The sequence below is a fragment of the Hermetia illucens genome, chromosome 5 (assembly GCF_905115235.1).
Source record: "Hermetia illucens chromosome 5, iHerIll2.2.curated.20191125, whole genome shotgun sequence".
In the NCBI taxonomy this organism is placed as follows: domain Eukaryota; kingdom Metazoa; phylum Arthropoda; class Insecta; order Diptera; family Stratiomyidae; genus Hermetia; species Hermetia illucens.
In genome coordinates, this window is record NC_051853.1 from 38,174,515 (window position 1) to 38,200,538 (window position 26,024).

Sequence of the window (26,024 nt, forward strand, 5' to 3'; positions counted from 1 at the left end):
GTACGGGACGGACGACGGGCCCAATGAATACAGCGGGGGTACCACAAGGTTCGGTTTTGGGCCCTCTGTTCTGGAACGTGATGTATAACGGAGTACTCTAGCTTCCCGCAGCAGAGGAGGCCACGTTGGTCGGTTTTGCAGACGACCTGGCCATAGTGATCGTTGGAAAACTCCCGCCAGATGTGGAGGTTTACGCCAGCGAGTCGGGCATGGCTGTAAGGTCCTGGCTTGAGGGGGCTGGACTGAACCTGGCAGAGGAAAAGGCGGAGGCAATCCTCATTACAAATCGTCGGAAAAGAAATGCGATCAGTCTACGGGTTGGAAGCCATATGATCGCTTCAAAGCCGACCATCAACTACCTTGTCGTGACTCTCGATGCTAGGCTGAGGCATATACCGTACGCTTGTGAAAAAGCTGCAAAGTCCACCCCGGCCCTTGCCAGGATGATGCCGAACGTAGGTGGGCCAAAACAGTGTAGCAGGCTGCTGATAGCTGGGGTCGTGCGGTCCATATTGTTGTACGCCTGTGTGGGCGGAGGCTTTGGGCAAGGTACAGAATTGAAGGAAGATAAATTCTGCCTATCGTCTGATTGCGCTGAGGGTATGCAGCGCATTTCAAACTAGTTCGGATGATGCGATGTTCGTGATCGCAGGGATGGTCCCTATTGACCTATTAGCGAGAGAGATGCGATGCTTGTATGGACGGAGGCAGGTGGGTCCATCAGGAACGGAAGCAGATCACCGGCGAATGGCAAGAGAGGAGTCGCATAGACTTTGGCAACGACGGCAGGACGAGTCGTCGAAGGGTCCATGGACATACAAGCTTATTCCTGAAATTAGGGAATGGCTTGACCGACGACACGGGGAGGTGAACTATCACCTCACGCAGTTTCTCACTGGACACGGTGGTTGCTCCCGAACGTATCTGAATTGTATCGGTGTGGATGATTCCCCGAACTGTTACAGATGTCGTGGGATTCCAGAGGACCGTGATGTTTGAGTCCCCGAGATTCCGGGAGGAGAGAAGAACGCTGAGCGAAGCCTTGAGAGTCGGCGTGAGCCCCCAAAACTTAATCCGGGAAATGCTCAGATCGGAGGCAAACTGGACTCGCTTATCCACACAATTGTGCGGATACAAACCCAACTCCTGAGAGAAGCAGGCGGAAGAAGAGCGGAGAGAAATGGAGAGGCTGTACCGTAAAGACAGAATGGAGCTGTGAAGGAAGCAAAGAAGCGGAGGACTGCAGAGTTGGAAGCATGAAGGCCTACGGAAGGCAGGCCCCCCCGTGAAGTAATGCCTAGATGGTGGTCCAGTGGGGCAATGGCACGAAAGAGGTGGGGGTGCTTTTTTAGTGGGTGCGAATCCCAAACTACATCCATGCCAGCTTTGACGTTCACACGGCAGAGCTGAAATGGAAGTGTCTTTTTAAGATTTTTCAATAACTCCGTGTATAAAAAAAAGTCACGTTAAAGTGAGTAGTCTGATACATTAAGGATTTAATAGTATACGCAGCCAGAACCTAGTAGAAGAAGTACATACAACTTTTCATACTTTTATCGCTGAACTTCCGCGGCTTCCGACTTGTTTAAATTTATTTTATTACTAACTATGTTTTAAAGATAATGGGTCGAAAAATAGAATTTCAGAAACTTATTTCATTATTTGGAAAATAACAATTTGATTCTGCGGCTAGTATAAAATAATAGAGTAGTAGTAATAGGGAGCATATAACATCTCCGAGCCGCTTCGGTCACGCTGCTCCCAGGGCATAGGTGAGGCAGCGTGTAGCCCTCTTCGCCCTTCTTTTACTTTTTGAACCTTGGATTTTAAACTCAAAAAGAGGAGTCTGTGGACCATAAAAAGTGCGAGCAAGTTGCCTCCCATTTGGTTTGGGCCGGCATCAAGTGGATGCGGATTTATCCATCAATCCACACAGAGGTGGAGTAATGACTTGATTCAATCCTTGGTACCAGTTCACCAGTCTTTAACTTCTTATTGCGCCAAGAACATATCTGATGGGAAATATTTGGGGATGGGGATGAAGTTTTTTCTTGTTTTCCATACGCTTCTTGTGGAAAAAACGAATAATATAATTCACATTTCTAATGTACTCGTGGTCAGAACCGCCATTTCCGAAAAATATGTAAATTGAAAAGTCAGTCAAGCGCAGCTTCAACAGTGCAGGACTGCAATCGGTGACTCTCATTCACCCCAACTTAGAAATTTTCACGTATTTTTCGTACAAGTGCCCACAACGGTTTATGTGCTATGAATTCATACAATCAAGCTAGTTCAGTTTACGCTTCCATTAGCGGAACTAAATGACAACGTAGACCAATTTGATGTTTGCTATAATAATCATCACCTAACGAGCGCCAGCCAATTACTCAACTTTTTGCAATGATCTCAAAAAATGTATTTTATAGTATAAAGCAAAAATGTACGTTTTCTGGAACCGCCTGGCCAATTCGAGACGGCTACAATCACAGTTGGCTTCCTCACATTTTTCAAGTAATATGTAAACGCCAAAAATGTACTGATTAGTCGAAGCAAACATAAATCTCCTGACTTTCGCATACTCTTGCTAATCAACAAATCACGATGGGTCACAAAATTTAAGTTTTCATTTGCTTAGATTAGCTTTATTGAAAATTTACCTAAATTTTCAGTAAGCTGAGATTCGGTCTACTTCTAGTTGCGGAGACGACAACAAAAATATCGATTTCATGATGAAAAGTCGAAAACAACATCATAAAAAACACTGATGAAGGGACCATCTGTCTCCTGAAATATCGCTAATAAATAAATAAATAATAAAGACAATTTTGTCTGCTGCTGTCTGTTTGTTGTGGAAAAACATCTTTTATTTTCAAAATCAGACAACAGGAGATCTAAAAGCTAGAAAACATCCACCTTTGAATGCTTAGAATTTTGATCCAAATTGTTTGAACAATTCATTAAAGTCGGAGTTCTTATTATTTCTGAGTCTTTGTTTGCTGGTTTTAAAAGTTTTCAACAAATCAAAAAATATAGTTTGAGTATCTTGCCTATGTGCTTGTAGCTTATCTTTTGAACATATGAAGCTACAAGTTCCAAATTTGGTAAACTAAAGATTGTAGATTGTGTTCGTATTGCCTTAGAATGAGCCGAAAATTTTCTGAATTCAATAGCTAATTCGTATCTCCTAGAAGTAAGTTTGTTTTTCTAGTTAGAGCGATATTGTACGAACGTGCATATCTAGAGTAGACTATGCGCAGGAACTAATCAATGAAGCAAATAATACCGGTGATATTATGACAAATTTCTGAAGAGATGCCATTCAGTGAAAGATTGCGCCTTATTTCACGAAAAATTCAATATGGTGTTGAATTTCGCGTATGCCGCGCAAAATTGAGAAGAAATTTTTATTTGGTGTATAACATACCACGCTCCATTTTACAAATGTATTGCATGCAATAATATCATTTTCGTAAATACGTCTTCCAGCGGTGTTCCAGCTGAGTCATGAGACAACAGCACTCAAAAGTCTTCATCTTCAAAAGCCATTCCGACCACAAAACCGGTTAAATACCCTGTCGGTTGGCAATCAAGCTAGTTAGAAGTTTTATTCCCCCTATGCCATGCCATGTCGGTCTGTTTCCGTTCAGGTGTGTAAGACGAGTCTAAACCTGCAACACACATGGCAACTCTTAACTAAACAATCTTTTTTTTTGAAACAAACCGCTACATAAAGTCTCGTAGACATTTTGACTTCTGCCTGGCTATCCAAATGGAAAAACACTCCATACATAGCATTTCAGACTAAAGAAATACTTATTTTGATCCTTACTGTACTTACTATAAGTGACAATTTTGGATATAATCTCAAGGTCAGCATGTTTCACCAAATGAAATTTGTTTGTATCCCCATACATGCAAAAGGCAAGTGTAAATTTTTTTTCACCAAATATATTCATGTGGGCTACTAAATAAAAGATCTCGGTTCGTACTTTCTGAAGCCGCTCTTAGTTTTGACATTTGTTGGAAAGGTGGGGAGTGTAGGGGGTCGAAAGTGATCATTTCTTTAACGGACCAATTCTCAGAAACTACCCAACCGAAAAATCTGAAAAAAATCAAGGTGCTGCCACTATACGGTACCTAGGCTCTGAAATGCCTTCCATACCGATATACTTTCAAATAAAGTTAATAATAGTATACTATTATAATTTTTAGTAATTGGCTGCACAACCCCTCTTAAGTTCATACTAGCACCACGAAATTGCAGTAATATAGGCTATAATATAGAGCATGATCCTACCAATTTTGGTGGAAAGCGCACTATTACTAATAAAGTTATAATAGGTCAAAGTTGTCGTTTCTTTCCAAATTCAAGACTATGAATGTCAATATCACCCGCAATTGGATTCTCTCATATAATCATCATCATCATCATCAACGGCGCAACAAACGGTATCCGATCTAGGCTGGCCTTAACAAGGAGCTCCACACAACCCGGTTTTGCACCGAAGTCCATCAATTCGAAATTCCTAAAAGCTGTCTGGCATCCGAAGCAAACTCTGCCTGAGATGGAGCGATGGCCTAGGCCAGGACGCCAGACAGCTTTTAGGAATACCGAATTGATGGACCTCGACGCAAAACTGGGATGTCTGGAGTTCGTTATTAAAGCAGGCCTTGATCGGAAACCGGTTGTTGCCCCGTTGATGATGATAACGTACTAATGGGGCAAATGCACACTCAAATGTCTTTATATAAGAAATTCACAAAACCTTTCATACCTGAAGCGTCCAGCTTCCTACGGGTATAAAGATTTTGTGATCTTCTTATGTGAGAAACTTTCTTTGCTCGTTTTTCCATTCGTATATAGCTAAAAATTTAAAATATTCTTTGATATTTCCAAACTCCAGCTGCGCCGTTCATATAAGTTCACTTTATATGATGACTCATACACGCTTTTCTAAATTATGATTACGATTTCTAAAACATAATTATATACCACTACTAATTTTATATTGAGCAGAAATTGGAGATGAATCTTGAGGCTTAGATTTCGTGTAGATCCACCAGTGAGTGACCAGATTTATAGGTTAGATAGGTTCTGAGGACGAGTTTTGTTACACTTTTTGAGTCCTCATTCTCCCATGTTTCATTCTATACCAGAAATAAGATCAGTTTCGGAAATTATTAACTGAGCTCTTTCATTGGATACCACACATGGTCATATCTTGTGAAAAAAAGTTGTATACTTCCCTTTCCCCCGTTAAATCCAGCCCAATAAGCCGGTCATGAATGTAAGGGGAATCACAGCCTACATGTTCCCATTAAATTTCGAGACAATAGCTTCAACCGTTTCCTAGTAAGTCGAGGATGACAGACGAACTGACAGACATTGAGCCGATTCTAATAAGGATTTTTTTTTGCAAAGCCTTAAAAGGAGGCGGAGGGAGAATATAAAAATCCTGTTTACTGAGAAAATATTTATCGCGAGGAAAACTTCTAAAAAGCGGAATGATAGATGCCACGATTATTGGGTATGTGTAACATGTACGAGCAGACGATCAAAAGCTAGAAATGCTCTTTGGAGATATTGTCTAACTTAATTCATGTTTAACAAAAAAATAGAACTAGAGACAAAATACACACATTCAGGCATTTTAGTCACTATCATCTACTATCTCCGAAATACTAGCTAAAAACTACCAGTGCCAATTATCACGAAACAAAAACGTGATTATTAACGAAGTCGTTCCAGAGCAACAATTAAGATTAGATATAAAAATATTTAAATGATAATACCCTAAGGGCTCATATTTCTCTTTCATTTTTCCAGCTTGTCAAGCCATCGTTTTGAAAGTTTGATGCCGTTACAAAAATGTATTCAACGATGTTAAGCATGCAAGTTAAGATGCACAAGTACACTGCTGCGTCAATGTGCTCGTACGATGGAAATGTATGAAAGGTCAAAGCCTTTAAAACAGGCCCTACTACAGTATAAATATTGATGTGTCCAAAAAACTGGTTAGTGGCTGTTTTACTTGATAAGACAACGAAATCGACTGAAATCCACTTGTATTGGTACGAATATGGCTATAGCTTGATAATGTGACCGCTTTTCAAGTAGTCATATTAAAAATGCAGTCGACGTATTCGTTATAATGCTATCATATAAAAGATGCCTTGAGGTGTTTTACACTAATGTGTTTAAATAACGAAACATAAATATTTTACAAAATATCTGTTTGCTAAGGCAAGAAACTCTCAGTTGGATAAGCAGTTATGGTTTCTCAATACTGTGCACTGTAAGAATGAAACTTATGATTCTGGGATAAGTTTTTTTCTGAGTAAAAAGTCGGCAGTAAATATTCATTGATTTAATAATATACAATATTCGGAATCCGGAAAATGTAACACATATCTATACTCTTAGTATGATCCCTCCCCCTACATATTTATCCAGTGCTAATAATTGCGACTTCTGTACAATCTTACAAATTCAATACAGGAAAATGTATACAATTTACTTTTGTCCTGACAGAGAATTTATGAACATCATTTCAACAAAATATTGTTTAGATATCGCTATTTCCTAGTTTTGTCTCGCCAAGTATTAGGCAAGAGTAACGTCTGGTAAGAACTTTCAATGTTGGTTTTCAGAAAACGGGTGGTTCAGAAGTAGTATTTCATGTGATCTCTCACTCACCCCAAAGTCTTGTGGAAAGCAACAGTTTTTCTTATTCTTTAGCTTCAAATTCCTATCAGCTACAAGTATCTAACACAATTTTATTGACAAAAAAAATATATTTAAAGTTTAGTCAAAGCTGTAGAAAAATTAAAGAAAAAAAATTGGTAGGCACAAATAAAGGAAACTCTAGAAGATGGCGAACATATTGCAGAAAAAATAAGATTGTTAGAATTGTATAATGAACCTGTTCAAATTGTACTTGTTTTCTACTGTCCTGACAATCTCTGTGAAGGCCTACGAGAAAAACGTAATATAACCATATCCGGTGAAAGGCTTTGACTAATACTTTCTAAAACTGTTATTACTTTTGAAATCGGTTGCGAAAGAGAGAAGTAAAAAAGCAGCAATTACTTAAAAGTAAAATTGTGATCGCTTCCTTATAAGAAATCGAAGTCTTAAAATATTCCACATCTCGATATATATGCAAATAAAGGTAATGGTAGTATTTTACTATATTTTGGAAATTTATAGAGAAAATCCCATTTATATCATCCTACATACAATTTCCTAACAATAAAAACCATAAGATAGACTTTGCTATTACTTGGCGGAATCCCCACTATTATTAACAAAGTTATAATAGTTCAAACTACTGTATTTCTTTTAAATTTACTATTATTTTTTTGTTTCTATACGAAGGTGTAAATATTTTAGAAACACATATCCGTTCCAGATCAACCGCGCAAACGTCGAAACTAGAGCGTGCGCGTGTCGGATTTGTGCAAACTAAAAACCACCGCGGGACCACCATTTCGGTGTTATCTTGCGGGGTAGGTTTGCCTTTAGGCTTGTGTCTCTGCTCCTTTCTACTTTCCTCCTTCTTACTTGTTCAGTAGCTCAATTTGTAGTTTTACGATTGTGGAGGCAACCATAAGCCAGATCTTCTTCGTCTTCAACATCTGTGCAACTGCATTTTTCGGGTTCGCGATTTTTCCCAGCGCTGCGGCCAGGATCCCATCGTGCCATACCATCCAGAACATTTCGTCGGATCATACAATCCGAAGCGATGCAGATACTACCTGAAGCGATCACTGTGCCCCGTGAAGAACTGGGTAAAGTGGTAGTTACTCACCGTAATGTGTCCAGCGACCCTTCGTAGACTCATCCTATCTGCGAGATCATACGACTCTGACCTTGTCGCATTTTTGCCTTCTGTCTTGCAAACTGCCAACATTCGGTAACATTTTTGTAAACGCATGTTCATCGACTTCCACTTTCTTAGTGCATGCATTTTTGACACCCAATGCCAACACGGCACATCAGCTACCAAAACCACCAGATCCCTATTTTTGGGGACTCAAAAGTGTTAGCGAGAAAGTCAATCAGCATCTCAAAGCTCTGTTAGGGATGCCATCCAAACCTGGGAGTTTGTTGTCACCGGTCTTATCTATATATTTCCCGCATCTCCTCTTCAGTTACTGAAAGTATTCTGTATTCGTTGAGCTGAATTAACGTTTGCCTTCCACTGTTTTGATGATAAGAAAACAGAGTGGTAACAATGCCTTTCAGGAGGTGCGGGTAGGTTACCTGTGGTGATCTTTGCAGCCTTTTTATTACCACTCATTAGGCCTCACTCCAAGGATTTATATCGGCATGGTCGTACAGTTGTTTGAAGCAGTTATTTTTACTCCTGTCAATGGTCTCTTTTAAGCGGCCCTCCCGCAGTTGTCTGGGTGTCTCCGCTCGATCGTCGTTACTAGGCTTTTCCCTAAGTCTCTGATAAAAAAAGAACGGTTTGATTTAGAGCACAGGCAACTCATCAGACGCTGCCTCATCTCTGCCCTGGAAGCAGCGTGACCGAAAGTGGCAACAGATGAAAATCGCAAACACGACGTGAGTCCAAACTATTTTCAATTTCAAATCGTCGGTACTTTAAGCCCAAGCTAGGCCAAACCTCTAGTAAAACTTTTTTTTACCAGGAAACCTGCGGCTCCCAAAATTTTATTATTCACCAATAATTGAGTTACCTACTGAAGAGCAGTTGCCTTCGGCACATAGTAACATCGCAATGGGGAGACTTGTTCTCTGGCCGTACCATCTAGGGATCTGTCGGGCTTGAGAACCGCGAAAGACGTGTCTTTCTCAAATGCTTTTGCTTTTCGCCCGGACAAATCACTCAGCATTCTGGAGGAGCATTTTTTCAAACATGATACCCAAGCAGATTACCTCGTGATCACTATGAGTATAGTCCTCACTAGCTTGCCAACCAATATTACTGGCAAAACAGCGCTCACGTATGTTAAGTTAAATGCAGGTCTCTAGCCCCTTCCTCTGAAAGTGTATGAGGTCCAGTATAGCAGCTATAAACGTAAATTCCTTTCACTTTTGCTTTGATGAATCTATCTCCAGATGCTTGTTTTTCGCAAATCCATAGCGCTGCTTGGCTCTTTTGGTCTTCAACTCAAATGGCACCATCCTGATTTCAATATTATTGTAATTATAGCCACATCGATGTCTTTCTTGCGGATGGTTTACGAGAGCAGGTCTTGTGCTGTCTCGCTGTGGTTGAGGTTGTATTCCGGGCAACTACTTTTCTCAGGCCTTGTGAACTTCCCCTTTTATGGTGATTTCATCTATACCCTTGCAGACTATAGTGATTTCCGACTTACTAGCTCTAGGCTTCCAGTCCTACTGACTTTCTAATTTGACTAAAGAATTTCGCCGCAGTCATACCCTTGGATTTCTTCAACTCCTTTCCGGGACCGTCTAATATAGCTAATAACATCTCCTAAATTGGTGAGTTCGGGGTCTGCCTTTACTATTAGATAGTCACTCCCCTCTACGAATTACAGTAAAAAAATATCCCAAATACCCAGAAATAATAGAATTTGTTATGAAAAATATATTATCTGATTTACAAAATTCTTTCAATCATCTTTAAAGTAGTGTCCATGTGATGCGATGCATTTGTCAAGTCGTTTTTCTCAATGTTTTAAATGCCTTTGATATTCTTAAACTTTGACATCGTTCAGTGCCAGTTTCGAAGCTATTTTAACAATCACCATATCATCAAAGCGCTAACTTTCAGATTTTTCATTTTTGGAAAAAGTCAAACGGAGCAATGTCTGGTTAGTACAGAGTGGAAAGCGATATAACAGCCCTGAGAGGCTAATATCGGAAAGTCTATAAGGTTTGCCCTCAGAAGGATCACTGGCGTAGGCCAGGACGCCAGAACGCTTTTGGGCGCAATATGGAGATGTTTTATTATTATTATTAAGCATGCCTAAACCAGATACCGGTTGTTGTGCTGTTGATAATGTTCATGAGGACGATGTGGAATAGAAATTTATTGGAAATATGGGAACAATGAAGCTAGTGGCTTTCTGTCTGTTGAATGCAGTCATGTGACATACTAGCTAGAAGGTGTTCAGCAGTAGAAAGTCTTCAAAATTGACTACAAAACACGAGAAGGAAAGACTAAAAAATATGTTTTTATCTGAAAAGTTTGCTATACAAGTAAACCATAAAATATCTTATAGCTGAAATGCACAGTTTCTAGCCTCCGAATGTTGTTGTCTAACTTTTATACTTCAATGGCCTCTATACATACTGTAGAAAGTCACTTTTTCGACAGTTTGTTAACTTCGCCAATTATTATTCTCTTCCTTGAATATAAATAAATCATAGTCTCTAACATATACTACGTTGTATCTAAATGAACTGAACTACATATATACAAAACAAATTTGGACAATATACTGCCTAATAGAAAAAGCAAATTTTTTGCGATAATAGTCTCCGCAAATAGCAAATGTACAGCCAACAGTCAAATATAGTTTGAGAGCTACAATTCGTGTGTTTCATGTTGTTTGTTTACATTAAGTGCTTCTTGTGAAAACTTACGCATATGCGTTGGTGATCACTTTTGAAATTTGTGATGGTTTATGCAAGATTTTAATTCAGTGATATTCTTTTTTAGACTTCAATAAATATAATTCCTATGATTTAATTAGATTGGCTGTTTGACACGTGTAAATCTTTGTCGTGTCAGTGATAGTGAAGAAATAGTTGGCTCGAGAGATTTATAAATTTGTAATGTAATGTACACGGGTCTTGGCGGTTAATAATTATGAATTTTTGTTCGGTTAATAATTATGAATTTTTGTTTTTAGAAACGATTTCAAAGAAAACAAGTCGGGAAATCGGAAACTTGACGCTTCAGGTATAAACGGTTTTGTATTTTCCTGTGTGAGGAGCATAACGCAGTTCTCCACTGGCTGGCTCAGTTTTGTTAACGGCAGTGACCTGCCCAGAACTGAGCGATTTAAATACCTCGGGTCAATGCAATCAGCCAATGGAGAACTGCGTAATGAAATTGCTTCATGCATTAACGCAACCTGGATGAAGTGGCGTTCTTTGTGATCTACTTATCAACGAATGTCTTACATCTAAAATTTACCGCAATGTCGTCCGTCCTGTCGCTTTCTACGGTTCTGAATGTTGGCCGACTATAAAAGACAACGAACGGCGTTTTGCGGTAATGGAGATGAAGATGTTGCGTTGGACTAGTGGCGTGACACGTTTTAATCACATCCGAAATGAGGATATCCGCATCCGGGTTGCACCAATCGTGGAAAAACTGCAAGAGAGGCGTCTCCGATAGTATGGTCACGTAAATCGCGCTAACGAGAATTCACTTGCCAAGATTGGTGTGAACATCGAAGTTAATGGTAAGCGACCAAAAGGTCGGCCGAAGTAACGGTGGTTTGATACACTGGATGGGGATTTAAAAGCCCCGTTATTATATACTGATCAGGCATTTGATAAAATAAAATGGCGAAACCGATCACGACGTGCCGACCCCGCTTGTGAACGGGACAAAGGCTGAAGAAAAAGAAGAAGATGTGAGGAGCGACGAGTCGATGCAGTCCAGCATCTTATTTGTATGGTTTAGGATGAGGTAAATTCGTACGAAATTGATAAATTTTAACTGCTATAACTTTGACACTAATAGTCGGATTTGAAACTTAACATGCGTATGCACAATGCTGTTCTTCGTCTTCGTCTATGCTGGTGCGAAATTCGGTAGTCCTAGAATGAATTTAAGGAGGGTTTTGAGTTAATTTCTAAAAGTAAGTTTATTTGGGCAGGTATCGGAATGGGACATATTTTCAGGCCTAGATTTCATCTAAGCGCACTTTCCGGATTTTTGGGTTGGGTAGTTTCCGAAAATGAGTCCTGTCTCACTTTAGGTGCGTACATTTGGACTCCTTATTCGCGCTCTTTGCAATTCATGCCAAAACTAACATGAGTTTCGTAAAGTACTAATCGAGACCTTTCATTTGACACCTTACACTATATCCGGTGAATATTTTTGTTAAATCCCCTCTTTGCATGTGTGGGGAGCCACCCTTTAAACTCCACCTAAATTTATGTCACCCGCTGCGTGCATGGGATTTCATAGTACCCATCAAATTTCGTTCGGATCGGTTTAGCCGTTTTGAAGAAAAATGCGTGTGACAGACAGACAGTGAATCGATTTTAATAAAATCCTTTTTAAAAAAAGGGTTTTATTCAAAATAAGCTCCTTTGCTAGCCAAATATTTTCGATAAAGATCATACAAATTATGGATGACCTCCCAGAAGAATGGTTTTTGTTTGGAGTTGATCCATCACCGCCCCATTGTTTGACTCTCTAGAACAAGGTGAAATGTTTCTGTGAAAGTGCGTGTGGCATTGTCGAAAACAAGTAATAGTCTTGAGGAATAGGATGGGTGGGGACGTTGTGTGATTCCAGTCTTGTCCTACTCTAAAACGACTTTCGTCGTGTCTTCGCGCCCATTCTGCCCTTTTTTCAGTGAGTACCAGCCGAAAAGATTGGCTGTTAGCGCTGGTGGTGATGGTTTATGGGGAGTTTGAAGTGGATCCACTTCTTTTCCTCGGCCGCGAACTGATACAAAAATGACTTTCTTTCGAAGCGAAGGGACAACAATATACCCACCGTTTACTTGATTGGCGTCCACTTTCTTGCCTTGCGGATCTCCCTCTGGCAAGAAGGCGATCGTAGATTGATTTTTGGTCGATTAGTACTAATTTAACGTTGAGATATCATCTAATGAAAAGCGCAATGTGGTGTCTTAAAACTTTCGGTTGGCCTAGGTGCCCTTTGTCGAAGTCGCCCTCTTGAAAATATTGAAACTAGCACATAAAAAGGTTCAGCGTCGGATCAGCATCGCCGTAGGTTGACACGAGCATCAGATGGCGTTCACTCGCCATCATTTTTGACAAGTTACTATTACTATTCGACTGTTCTGCGCAAGGTCGTTTCGCACAATTTACTCGACGATTTACGGGACATATTGATTTACTTATGACTACGAATAAGAATGTCAGTCTTATGGGCCGATACTGCTACAAGAGAGAAAACTCAAACTTACAACTAAAATATAGAATCAATGACGAAACACAGTCCGTAGAGGCTCTTCTTTGGACTTTTGAATATCCAAAGTTGCCATTTTATTATTCTAGTGAGCTATTTGTTTACTTTATATCATTGTTTACTTTCTGAAACTATAGCCAACTTTGAGAAGCATTTACAGGTGAACTTTAAAGTCTTCATTAATAAAATATTAAGCACACAACGCTTCCATGAATTAAATTAACTCCCTTTTAAAATATTCCAATCAAAACAATTTTTCGGCAGCTAAATTTAGAATGTGTTCATCAGGATCGCACGTCATCATATCGGAAAAAAGCAATGCATTTGGGTATTTTAACATGCAATTGGCCCTGTTAATAGTGGGATATTTGTGGAAGAAAAGATAATAACATTCGCAGGCATCGTATATCAACTTGAAGAAAATGGAAGCAATATAATAATAAAATTCATTAAAAAATGAGAAATGTTTATAGTTTGCAACCTTCTTCAAGGGCAGTTTTGACGTAATAGCGGCTTTAGTCAATGAACTCGATGTTTTGAAAGACAATCAAAATATAAAAAAAATTACTTTACTTTGATGATTATGGAATTTGCGAAACATTAACGGCAATACTCCTACTAATTGCGAATATTTTACTTTGGAATTCTGTCTTGTTTACAGAAGAATAAATCTTTAGATTCTAGACTTTTCAGAAAAAACCTATTACATTCCCGCTTTTATGAGTAGATTTTTTGCTCTAACATTTAGCAAATTTTTGGTTATTCGATATTAACCGCCATTCATTTGCAATAAAATTTTTCATGATCTTTGCCTATTGGTCGTACAGGTTTATTGCCGTAATAATCTTTGCAATCGAACAAATAAGTTAATGATAAAAGTTTATGAATTCCGATTGTAAAGAAAATATAATTAAATTAGATATTTTTCCAGGCTTAAATATTCATCATGAGCGGAAGTGAAAGGAAAATAAAAGTCGGATCGTAGATAAACTTTCTTTGATTTAGTTTTCGCCAATGTTCAATGTTAATTCCAAACCGTACTCGCAATATCTGAAATAGTAAATTCACCCAAAAATAAAGATCGTCAGACTGAATATAAATAATTTGCATAATCCAGAACTTTGAGATACGTGTATTGGTGACTGAAAAACTAAAAGGGTATCAAAGAATACAGTGGTTCAGATAAAATATTTGTGATCCGCCAGTGGTGAAAAACATCTATTTACTGATGGTTTATTACACTCTTGCAATTTCCCTGGTATTTTAAAACCAGCTAGAGAACCTATAGAAGGAGCTTTTCTTAGTAAGGCTTAGAAAACTAAAAACAGCTTTTTAATTTCGATATTTGAGGGATGCGTTTTTGATTTTTAAGTATGAACGAGGAATTCACAATATTTTCGTTTCTACTGGAGCATGCATAATGTTGAAATGCAGTTGACCCAACAACATTGACGATATCATACTTAATTTTTAAAATAAAGGAAATAATTGCCTAGAGGCAAGAAATCTGAGTATCAATGTCTTATGGAAAATTTCTGGGTGTGATATTAAAGTCTACGCATAATAAAGAACCAGATTTAATTGTATTTTGTGTGCGTCACGACTGCTATCTTTACAAACTTGTAGATACAACTCAACCGCAGACAGTTTACATTGTTCTTCCTCCATGACACTCGTGTCACTTCTCTCCCGTACGTAGGGAACAATAAGGTCATATGGGCATCGTTTACAGACACCCGACTAATTACAATCCGGTTTTAATGATTAGATCGGATATGTTGGAATTTCCAATGGTTCCAAAACACATCACTCTTGATTGGTATTTTATAACCACTTTTTTGACTTGCGTTTGCAAGTTAATGCCGAATGATGACAATTATAATGGAATATTAATTTAGATTTTATACCGAAATGGAAATGAAATGAAATATTTGAGGTGTGACTAGTTTGTTTGCAGAAAACCCCAAGATAGCTTGAAAAAGGCGAGAGGGAGCAAAGGAATTCTGTATCAAAGTTATGTCCTATTTACTTTTCTTTCACTATTATTTCATCTTCTTATTGCCTTAAAGATACCCTCACTGAATTTATTATTTGTATAGTTCAAGGTCCTCAAGGAGGTATAGAAATACGTGAGCGGATGAATTGCATGGCAAGGATGGCACCTTAGCATTTTTGGGATGGGCGCCGTCAATCTGGTCCTGCAGTAGTAGATTTTTACATAGACTACTCTGCTGACTAATCAAAAATTTAATAAAAATAAAGAACATCGTAAGGTCAATGCAATTCACTAAACGACGGTTTATATGAACTTTACACAACCAACTAAGTTTTCATGCAGGAGATTGTTTGTAACCAGTTCAATAGTGACATTGTTTTGATGGAACAATCTCGACAAATAGATGATAGTTTAGAATTGAACTTCTTTCTAATCGTAAAATATGATCGGTAAATGTGGGTTGCAATAGCTATATGAATCTGATCTCCTAAGGCGAAAGTTGCAAAGCGAGTCTGCATTGATTTCGCTAATAGTGCCAATGATATGTTTTAAAGTTTCAGATATGCAAGGTTTTATGTGTTTCATATGAAAGAATATCTTGTTAGGCATGTAGGTAACTAGTAGGTCATAATGTACATTAATTATGTCAGATTATTCACTTTGATGTGTTACTGGCATTCCTTAAAGACAGTAAATTCACAGAAAATAGGCATATTTGGCCTACAATAACATGATTTATAATAGTTCGAATCTCTCCTATGCTCTTTTCGTTTTCGAAATTTGTAATCTTGTGATGAAATTAAGCGGGGGGCTCCGGTAAAACTTGAAAATATAGTTACATACTACTATTAACTGACATTGAACTGAAATCGATATAGGATGTATTTTGAGACATAGAGTTCCTATAGGCGCATCGCTTTGACTTTTCAGGTTTCTCGGTTGGATAGTTCCTAAAGATGAGTTCGCATTTTTTACCCTTGACCTCAGACTCCAGCCAGTGTAAAACTTAAAACCTGTTTTGTAAAGCGTTAATTGAAACCTTTCCTTTGATACTGCACACTGCTATATTGGGAGAAAAAAAATGTCGTATCCTCTGTTCGCTTGAATGGAGACTTCACACAAAATAATGTTTTTAACTGTATGCGTGGAATTTCATAGTCTCCATACCTCCACGAAATTTCATCTTAATCGGTATACCCGTTTTTAAGGTTTTGTTTGTAAAACAAAACCTTATTAAAATCGGTTTACTGTCTGTCTGTCTGTCCGTCACACGCATTTTTCTCGGAGACGGTTACAGCGATTGACACCAAATTTGGTAGAAAGGTGGGAACTGTGAACGCTCACGCATATAGTGAGCTACATCCTTTTACGATGGCTTTAAGGGGGGATCCCCATACATGCAAAAGGGGGGTGTAAATTTTTTTTTCATCAAATATAGTCCTGTGGGATATCAAATTAAAGGTCTCGGTTAGTACTTTTCGAAGCCGGTCTTAGTTTTGACTTTTGTTGTAAAGGTGGGGAGTGCGGGGGGTTGAAAGTGGTCATTTTTTTAACGAAACCATTCTCAGGAACTACCCAGCCGAAAAATCTGAGAAAAAGCAGAGGATTGCCGCTATATGGTGCCTAGACTCCGAAATACTCTCCATACCGATACCTGTTCAAATAAAGTTAATAATAGTGGATTACTATAATTTTTAGTAATTGACAGGAAAACCCCCCTTAAGTTCATCCTAGAATCACCAACTTTTGCAGCAATGTAGACTATAGTATAGATCATGATCTTGCCAAATTTGGTGAAAATCGCACTATTGCTAACGAAGTTATACTAGGTCAAATCTGTCGCTCCTCTGCAAATTCAAGACTATGGATGTCAATATCACTTGAAAGCGGCTATTTTCACATAATATATGCATATTTTACGTGCTAATGGGACAAATGCACACTCAAATCTCTTTATAAAAGAAATACACAAAACCTTTCATACCTGAAGCGTTTAGCTTCCGGTTTCCCGACTTGTTATTTTTACAGAAAACCTTAAAACTGCGATAATTGCATATATTAACTAGCGGTAGTAACAACTTTCAGTACCAGGGCTTATATCTAGTGCCAGTTGCAGATCGACACATGCTTGCATACCTTTGTGTTAGCCAGGCCAGTGTCGTTCAACCGATACATGGATCCGCGCCGAAACTTTAAAAATAAACAAACAGGAATATCGCGCGAATTTCGCGGAAGAAAACACGCGGGCTCGAACTGGAAATAAAACAAAATAACGCTGAAAACAACGAGATTCGAATGCCGCGATTCAGAAGGAAGATCTACGAATGATCAAATTATTATGAAGCGTGGGCTTTAGGGTTCCCACCTTCACTTGCTATTCTCAGACCATAAATAAGTCGGAATACCGGAAGCCCGTGCTTCGGGTATAAAGGTTTTGTGTTTATCTTATGTAAGAAACTTCAACGCACAATTTTCTAACCGTATATAGCTATATTCCTTCATATTTTCCAAACTACAAGACATACGTACATATTATAGCCATAGATATTATACTCACCCTAAACAAACAAACTGCCTATTTCCGAATATTGTACATACACATGTACGTAAATAAATTGATCATACCCATATTTCCGATTAATTTCGTGCACAAAGCATACGTATGTACACATATGGTACATATCTTAAATACGGTTGATTTAGTGTACAAATATATCTATCTGAATTAGACACTACCCGCAAACTCCAACGCATATACTATATACCTACATACTTGTCTGTTTAGAGTAATTCATATTGATATAAAAATGACTAAAAATCTAAAACAAAATAATTATTTCCGAAGCCATTCATATGAACTTAGTTCATTGTGGTATTGACGAATTGATATGTGATGATGACGTCATACACGTTGTAGAATGCACGAAATTCACAAAAAATGGCAATTTTTTCATTTTTTCAAACTTGACCAAATTGTGCATTATGTTATTCCTTACACCCATTTTGTATGTCTGGGATGAACATAAAGGGGGTTCCCGGGTAAATTCCTAAAATGTGGAAATATATATTCTTAACTTTATTTGTATAGATATCGGAACCGGATGTATTTTGAGGCCTAGATTTCATAGGGATGTATCACACTTTTATGGCGCAGGGTTAACAACATTTGAAATTTATTTCAAATGCTGTTAATTCGATTGACAGTTGCCACCACTGGTATTCTCCGTGACGGAGTAGGCCTTGATGGATCGAAAAAATTAATGAACATTTTTAGATTTTTAACGAACGCGAACTTGACATAGTCTATAAAGAACTTTTCAATTTCATATTTTTAATGATGAAATGATCACTTTAAACACCCCCGCACTCCCCACCTTTCCAACAAATGTGAAAACTAAGACCGGCTTCGAAAAGTAATAACCGTGACTTTCAATTTGATAGCGCACATAAATATATTTGATGAAAAAAAAATTTACATCCTTCTTTTGCATGTATGGAGACCCCCCCCCCTTAAATCCGACGTAAATGGATGTAACTCACTATATGCGTGAGCGTTCACAGTTCCCACCTTTCTACCAAATTTGGTGTCAATCGCTGTAATTGTCTCCGAGAAAAATGCGTGTGACGGACGAACAGACAGACAGTAAACCGATTTTAATAAGGTTTTATGTTTACACAAAACCTTAAAAATGATAAAGCCAACAGAATGATTAAGGCTAAATCGAAAAATAAGGTTTGGTCATCACCGCAGGTCCTGCAAATGTTTCATAGTTACACTTCATTAGAATATTAATAAACCTCAGTGTATTGCAGCATAATATTGATCGTCCAAGGCCTAGGGGTGTGTTTCTATTCTCCAGAAAAATTAATATGCATACTAAACGAGCTGGAAAATACAGGTTAATGCGTTGTCAATGACATACGGACAGGAGTAAGGGACGCTCTTAAAACAGTCGCGTTTGCAACATTGAAAGCGGAGCTTTGGAAAAACGAACGATTGATCTGTCGAGGAATGCCAAGAAATAGTCGATAGGAAAAACGATGCTTACAGGCAATATATACAACGACCCTAGAGCTCAGACAGACCAATGTAGCGATCTTTGGAGAATAGACAATAAGATAATAAGGGAAAAGAACAAATATCACTTTGGCGCTACAAAGCATTAATGACCATTTTCCACGTAATAAAACAAGACAAACTTACAAAGCAGTGACGAAGATAAAGATTTGATTTCAACCAAAAATAAATAGGTGTAGACATAAAGATGACAGCATCTTCGGCGGAAAAGAGAAAGTGGACGAAATGCAGGCGTCATATTTTACCGATCTCTGAAAGTCGTTTGGTACAATATCAACAGATGATTAGCAATCCTGCAAAAGATGGACTTAAATATCAAAGTCGACCCGTCCCTGCCCTGTAAATGCTCAACAGTACGACAAGTGCTGGAAGTTCAACGTCGACATCTACTGAAAATTCGTGAACTTCAAATAAGCATACGATAATATCGATCGCAACATACTGCACGAAATTATTCTCCAGTTTTATATGATCGCCAAAGCTAGTTCGTTTCACAAAAACAACCATAACGAAGCTTAACTTCACAGATGAAAATTCGCAACAGTTTGACTGACGGGTTGACCCTGATGCTCCCCAACTTGATCCATGAGTTGTAATGCTTCTAAGACAACGGGAGGTACACAGAAAGCGCTTCCCAGGCAGCATCCAAAATCTAATCTCGGGCTACCAGGTGCATACAACCCTCAACCGAGAGACTGGAATCTGCCATGCAAAGTAGTATCACTGGAGCGAGCAAAATGGGCATTTAACTGTTTCCATAGATACAAGTCTGCAGGACCGGATGGCATAATTTCTGCGCTAGTAATAGAGGGAATGGATTCCCTGGGTCTACATATTCGGAATACATATCGTGCGTGCCTAGCCCACGCTTATATTCCAATTAACGTCTTTTCTACTAAAAGGACTAGAAAGACTAGTAAATCGGTTCATAACATGGACATCGAAGGTGCCTTCAATTATGCCTCATTCGCGGCAATTTGTGATGAGGTGACAATCACACGGTCATGCATTTATTTGAAAATTTCTTGACAAACATTCGGTAGTCCTGATGCCGACCGATCATATGGCTTCCAGATTCGTCTTTGAAAAGACATACACTGTCGTAATCACCGAAACAGAAGAATGGCGACAAATGGCCATGAGTCTTTTAGAGAGTTAATAATCTTCACCGACGGATCAGTCATGGAGGGCGGATCGAGCGCAGGGGTGTTCTCGGGGTATTCAATTATAGAACTGGCCCGACCCCTCGAAAAAATGACGACCATATTCCAGGCGGAGATATATGTCATTTTATTGGCAGTAGAAGAATCTCTGTGACAAAAATAAAGGGGTCGCACCATTTGAATCTGTTCCGACAGTCGGGCGGCATTATCAGCACTAAACAGTCATCAGGTGCTGAAGAAACTTGGCCGACTGAACGAAACATTCCAAATGTGGGTGCCGGGACATTCTAACATCGCTGGTAATGAGGAAGCTGACAGACTAGCTCGCGCAGGGTCTGGATCCACAATGGTGGGGCCAGAACCAGCTCTTGGAATCCGACCATCTATTGTTAAGTCTACTCTGAAGGGGGAAATTGCAAGGATTTACGCAGCCGAGTGGAGAAAGTTGGACTCTTGCCAACAGGTGAAAATCCCTGTGAAAGAGCCTAGGGTCACTAGAGCGGCATTTTGGTTGTCCCTTAAGAAGTGGGACATGAAAACCTTAGGAGACGGCCCTGCACATTTATGCAGCTGCCCGGCCTCCTTAGATCTCAAACGAAGACACTTTGGCAAGGTTTTCTTCAATGAAGAATCTGCACATTTATGCAGCAGCCCGGCCTCCTTAGATCTCAAACGAAGACACTTTGGCAAGGTTTTCTTCAATGAAGAATCTGCACAATCTCTGCCTCTGGAAAATGTTCTCAGATTTGCTAAAGCCTGGGAACGCTGTAGGCGGGAGCCCATTGAATAGGCGATTTACGGGGATAGTACAATGGGCCTAACAATAGGCCAAGTTCCAAACAGCGGAAAACAGATGCCAGCTAGACGAAATAATAAAAGTTGATAACTTTTTACTAATAAAAGTATTCAAAAGGAGAAATCATTGGCCTGAGACCGGTTCAGAAGGCCAGAAAATTATGGGAAGATTCGGTCGGTGCCAAGTGGTAGATTGAACTGTTGGGCGAGATCATTGAATCGAAGGAAATGGAGACTACGTATTCTTAAAGTCAAGTACCGAAATGAACGTGGAATAGCGCTATGAAAAAGCTCATTGTGATTCAGTAATCGATTGGAAGAAAGATGATTCCTGTTCTTCTGACGTCTCCACGGCGACTATTGACATCATTTCGAATTATTTTTAATTAATGTTAAGTGGTCTAGTGATACGAATACATAACAAGTCACAAGCAAAAATAAAAATGTCCCGTTTCCTTAAAGTCGATGAATGTTTTATATTTCGTTCCGATATGTATTTCGGTTAGTCACTCGCTGTCTACTTCGGAAAAAATATGAAAACATTCATCGATCCTAAGGAGACAGGCTATTTTTATTTTTGATTATGACTGGTTATTTTTAATCTTCATTCACATACAAGGATATTCGTGACCTGGATGTAATGTCATAGTAAACATATAAGGAACAATCGACCATGTTTTTCTTATCTTCAATTCAAAATCAATTGCAATATCATTAAGGACTTCTATTGCTGACGTCACTCTTAGATATTTAAGAAATTCTCCGGTGAAAGCACTATTTAACTATTTATTCCTAATTGTGAGTAGGAAAAATGATTCAAAGAAAGATTTCCTTGAATTTGAAGCACTCAATAAACGTTACATATTGAATTAACTTCGAATAGTTAATTAGTTAGTAGTTAGTTGCGGATCATCTACAGTTAAAAGTAGAAGAAGCATTCCATATGATATTACTATACTATTCTCTTATAACTAGATTCATCTTTTACGGTACCATTCAAATTTTATAGCAATTCGATATTTCCTTCTTTGTGCAGTGATAGATTTTGTTTACAATACGTCTTGTTACTGTTACTAAGCAGTCCGCCTTGATCCAATATCTATTTTTCGTTCGAATTTTGTTTATCATATTACGAAGCGATACACGCTAATAATATATATTCGAAAGTTGCAGTTCAAAGACCTATTTTGCACTTTGCGTTGTTATTGCTTTATTTTTTCTTTCATGTGGCTACTTGTACGTCGAGTGAAAATATTGCATTATTTTTCTGCGCAGATAAATTTAGGTGATAATATATAAATTCAAGAAATCGACTACAATGCGAGTCAGGCAGTTATCTCTCGTCTGGGTAGGCGCCCGCCTTATTAGGGTGAAATCAGTGCAACAATAACGACATGTAAATTAAGCTCGCTTATCTCCCAAGAGAATTCGGGATCAATGCCACTTGGAACATGCAAATAACAGCTTAGCTAGGACTAAGGTAATTCGTTTTCTTCTATTCATTAAATGGGGTTCTAGGATTGAAGAAGGGCTAAACAAATCTGTAATTGATATTGATAAATACAATTTACCTAAGTGTATGGTTTCCAATAAAATCTAGTTTTTTAACACGTTCAGGTTATATTGACATGCTAAATACAGACCTAGCGCGTGGTTGCAAATAGGGTTGGGGAAGTGAATCACTTATATTCAACCCGAAGTCGATATATGTACTTAGCTTGTCAGCTGGGCTTATGCTATGACCATGACTATGGCACGGGATTTGGGGACAGAAGTGCAAAGTGATCTATTTTCAGTACATTTGCACATTTTTAGGCGCATCGAGTGCATTTTTAAGAACAGCCAAACAACATGATCTAACATAAAACAATTTGTGTATTCTAAATATATTTTACATATATAAATCATTTAACAATTACTTTATTATCGCATTTCAGGGCGCTTTGTCGATTTCAGCAAGGCACTGCACAGCAAAAATATTGAATAGACTCAAACCAATGGCAATCAAGTCTGCTCGGGAAACGTCTAAATTTTCTGAAATGCGTGTGAGCATAAAATGGTTCATTGTTGTCACCGCAGCTAGACCAGCCGCCCAAGCATGTTCCTTGCTGACAGCAACAAATACTAAAGAAGCTATATTTCCTAGAACTATTAAATCGATAACGCGATCGTTATTTTCGGATGCGACTTGCATTCCAACAGGTACCGCAGCAGACGCAGCATGTGCATACGCTATTTCCTTTCGCATGTTATTCTCTAAATAAACGTCCACGTTGACCAATGGCAAGGCAATACTTTCAGCCGTGACTAGAGACGTATCGAAAGCTTTCACGATTTTTTCATCAGGATTCTCAAGTCCGTAGCGGACCATTCCAACCGCTCCGTGACCAAAGAGTAAGGCAAATGTGCCAAGAGCCCAAGGATACGAGGTGCCTGTAGTTTTGAGAGCCCATCCAGATGTTCCACATAAAATTAAATGTGCCAGAACAGATTGAGGATTTTTCATCGACATATTTTTTGTGTACGTACGAAATTGGTTCTCTCAAATGAACTTCTTAACTCAACAAACACAGGCAGCAATTTAGATTAATACAGAACTTTTTTGGGGTTTCAAAAATGTCGACGGATATAAAAATCACTCAAAAAGCACACAAATTTGTATTACTTATATTAAGTACGTACACCGCAAACTTTTTTCTCTTGAAAAATCGAAACGTCAGTATTTGACCTCAATTCGAAAAAACCGGTAACGCGATCAAATTAAATTTAGAATAAAATTAACTTCAAAATATTTGAAATCATGACAATTATATTTAAAATTCCTGGATATACCAAGCCTATTCAGATATTTTTGAATTGGTTTGTTGATTATTCATTCAAATATTTTGTCGGAAAACATTACATATAAATTGCCTGTTTATTAAATATTTAAATAACTTCTAATCTATTTCATATGATAAACAGCCAACTCTCGATAATACTTATCTTAAGGGACTAGGCATTTTGGACGAATTATAGAGAGACCTGAATTATGTAGAGTTAAATGAAAAAACCTACGAACCATGGAGAGTTAATTTATTTTACAAAAAGAAGAACAGTCGATCGTTTTTAAAAGAAAATCTGTAATCTTTTTAAGCTTTTCACTGTCTGTCTTTTTGTCACACCCATTTTCTCAGAAACGGATACTTCGATTGATACGAAATTCGGTCGAAAATTGGGAATTGTGAATCCCTTGCTATACAGTGAGTAGCATCAGGAGGTCGGAGTGCAAAAGGATTGTTCACCGACTACAGCCATGTGGGGTACCAAATCAAAGATCTCGACCAGTAATTCCGAAGCCAGTCATAGTTTTGACATTTGCTGGAAAGGCGACCAAACTATTGACACTCTCATCTGTAGCGACAGAAACAACTTGCTAAAGCAAGTGGTTCATTCTGTGAATTTATTTGGATATACAGACTCGCAGTCCAGGTCCGAAAGCTTTCGTCCCCAGGGTATATGTTTATACTACTGCTTGTTCAAAGCCACCAAATGCACGAAAACGCGTAAAAGGACCTTGACAATTTTGTAACCTATCAAAAGTTCAGTAAAAAGAATGCGACAAATTCACAGCACGCATTATGGATCGTCGATGATCCAACTACATCGTAATTTCCTTGTACTCAATCACTGACAGGCAAACGCTGTGGCGGTGCTAGTAACTTTCAGATACTGACTTGAACATGTAGTGTCTGCAAACAATGGGTGCCTATATCGGAGGCCCAACATTTAGACTTTGCAATGGAATGGACGATACGACCTCCCATATCATACGAAAATTTCTGACTCGAAAGAGTCCCTTGAACAGAGGCACCTGGTCGAATATTTTCTGAACCTGGTAAATAGGCCGAGACGGCTCGCCCTAGCGAACCTTGGTAGAACATACAAGAAGCCAAATGGCTGCTGGCCGCAAAATCCAATCCTACACAAGTAAGTTACCTATCCATCCAATGCAACACAAATTGAATTTTTGTTTTATTAATGTCGAAATTAAATTGATAAATTTGGAGGCGGCGTAAGCTATAAGAAGTAATCGAAAGTTTTTTTTATTTTGATTAATTAGTCGTGGTAAAGTTCGGCCGTAAGAGTTTCATTTAAACATGAATATTCAGCATTGTCATGAATGCGGAACAGTTGCGTAGTGCGCGAATGATTTTATGCAAACATCTTTTTTTGAATGCAGCCCCAGACGCGTTATTCCTGAATAACAAGGGTTTGTTCATTAATTTGGACGTCACCAACACAAAGCTTCTTCTACAAAGTATTATAAGCCACTTTATAGTGAATGAAGCAATAAAATTAACTACTTAAGCTATCAATAATTAATTAATTCATGTTTCGTTAACAGATTTTTTTTTAACATAAAACAGAACGACATTGGTACTTTTAAATCTTACGTATTGATCCTTTCGAAAATTGTCATAAAATAAAGCAACAAAGGAAACAATATTTGAGCTTCAATGTATCCCTTCCCATTCCTCTAATTACGTTCGAATTACGTAAGTAAACAAATTTACATTCAACATATGTTTTTATTTAGAGATTTATATTACCCATCAAGATTTTTTGATATGTTTTTCTCTCCAAAGGAATGATTCGACAAGACACCATGTCATTCTTTGCTTCTTATAGTTTAGCACTCAATTCTCAAGTTTTCAGATAAATCTATTTTTGGCAAGTTTCCGTTCATTGATCGACTCGCACATCATTTTAAATTTGCTGAGAATTTACGAGGAGTGTCTGCTTTATATAAAAGATAATATATTATAATAGGAAATAGATTTTCTTATGTGTACGATTAAAAAATTTCAGCAAAAAAGAAAATTCTAATTTTA

General features: G+C 38.3%; 2 protein-coding genes across 3 annotated transcripts in view; both read right to left on the bottom strand.

The window, feature by feature from the left end:
• LOC119658306 (nuclear factor of activated T-cells 5) overlaps positions 1-26,024 on the bottom strand; it is a 143,302-nt gene that overhangs the window by 54,915 nt on the left and 62,363 nt on the right. The window lies entirely within an intron of this gene.
• On the bottom strand, positions 23,008-23,942 carry LOC119658307. Of its 2 annotated transcripts, XM_038065615.1 has the most exons (2): positions 23,680-23,942; positions 23,008-23,583 (listed from the first exon to the last, which is right to left on the bottom strand). In XM_038065615.1, exon 2 carries the CDS (start codon positions 23,519-23,521, stop codon positions 23,084-23,086), a length of 438 nt encoding a protein of 145 aa, XP_037921543.1. In that variant the 5' UTR covers positions 23,522-23,583; positions 23,680-23,942; the 3' UTR covers positions 23,008-23,083. The 2 variants fall into 2 exon arrangements, with proteins under 2 accessions (XP_037921543.1, XP_037921542.1); XM_038065614.1 differs by having other exon boundaries at positions 23,008-23,936.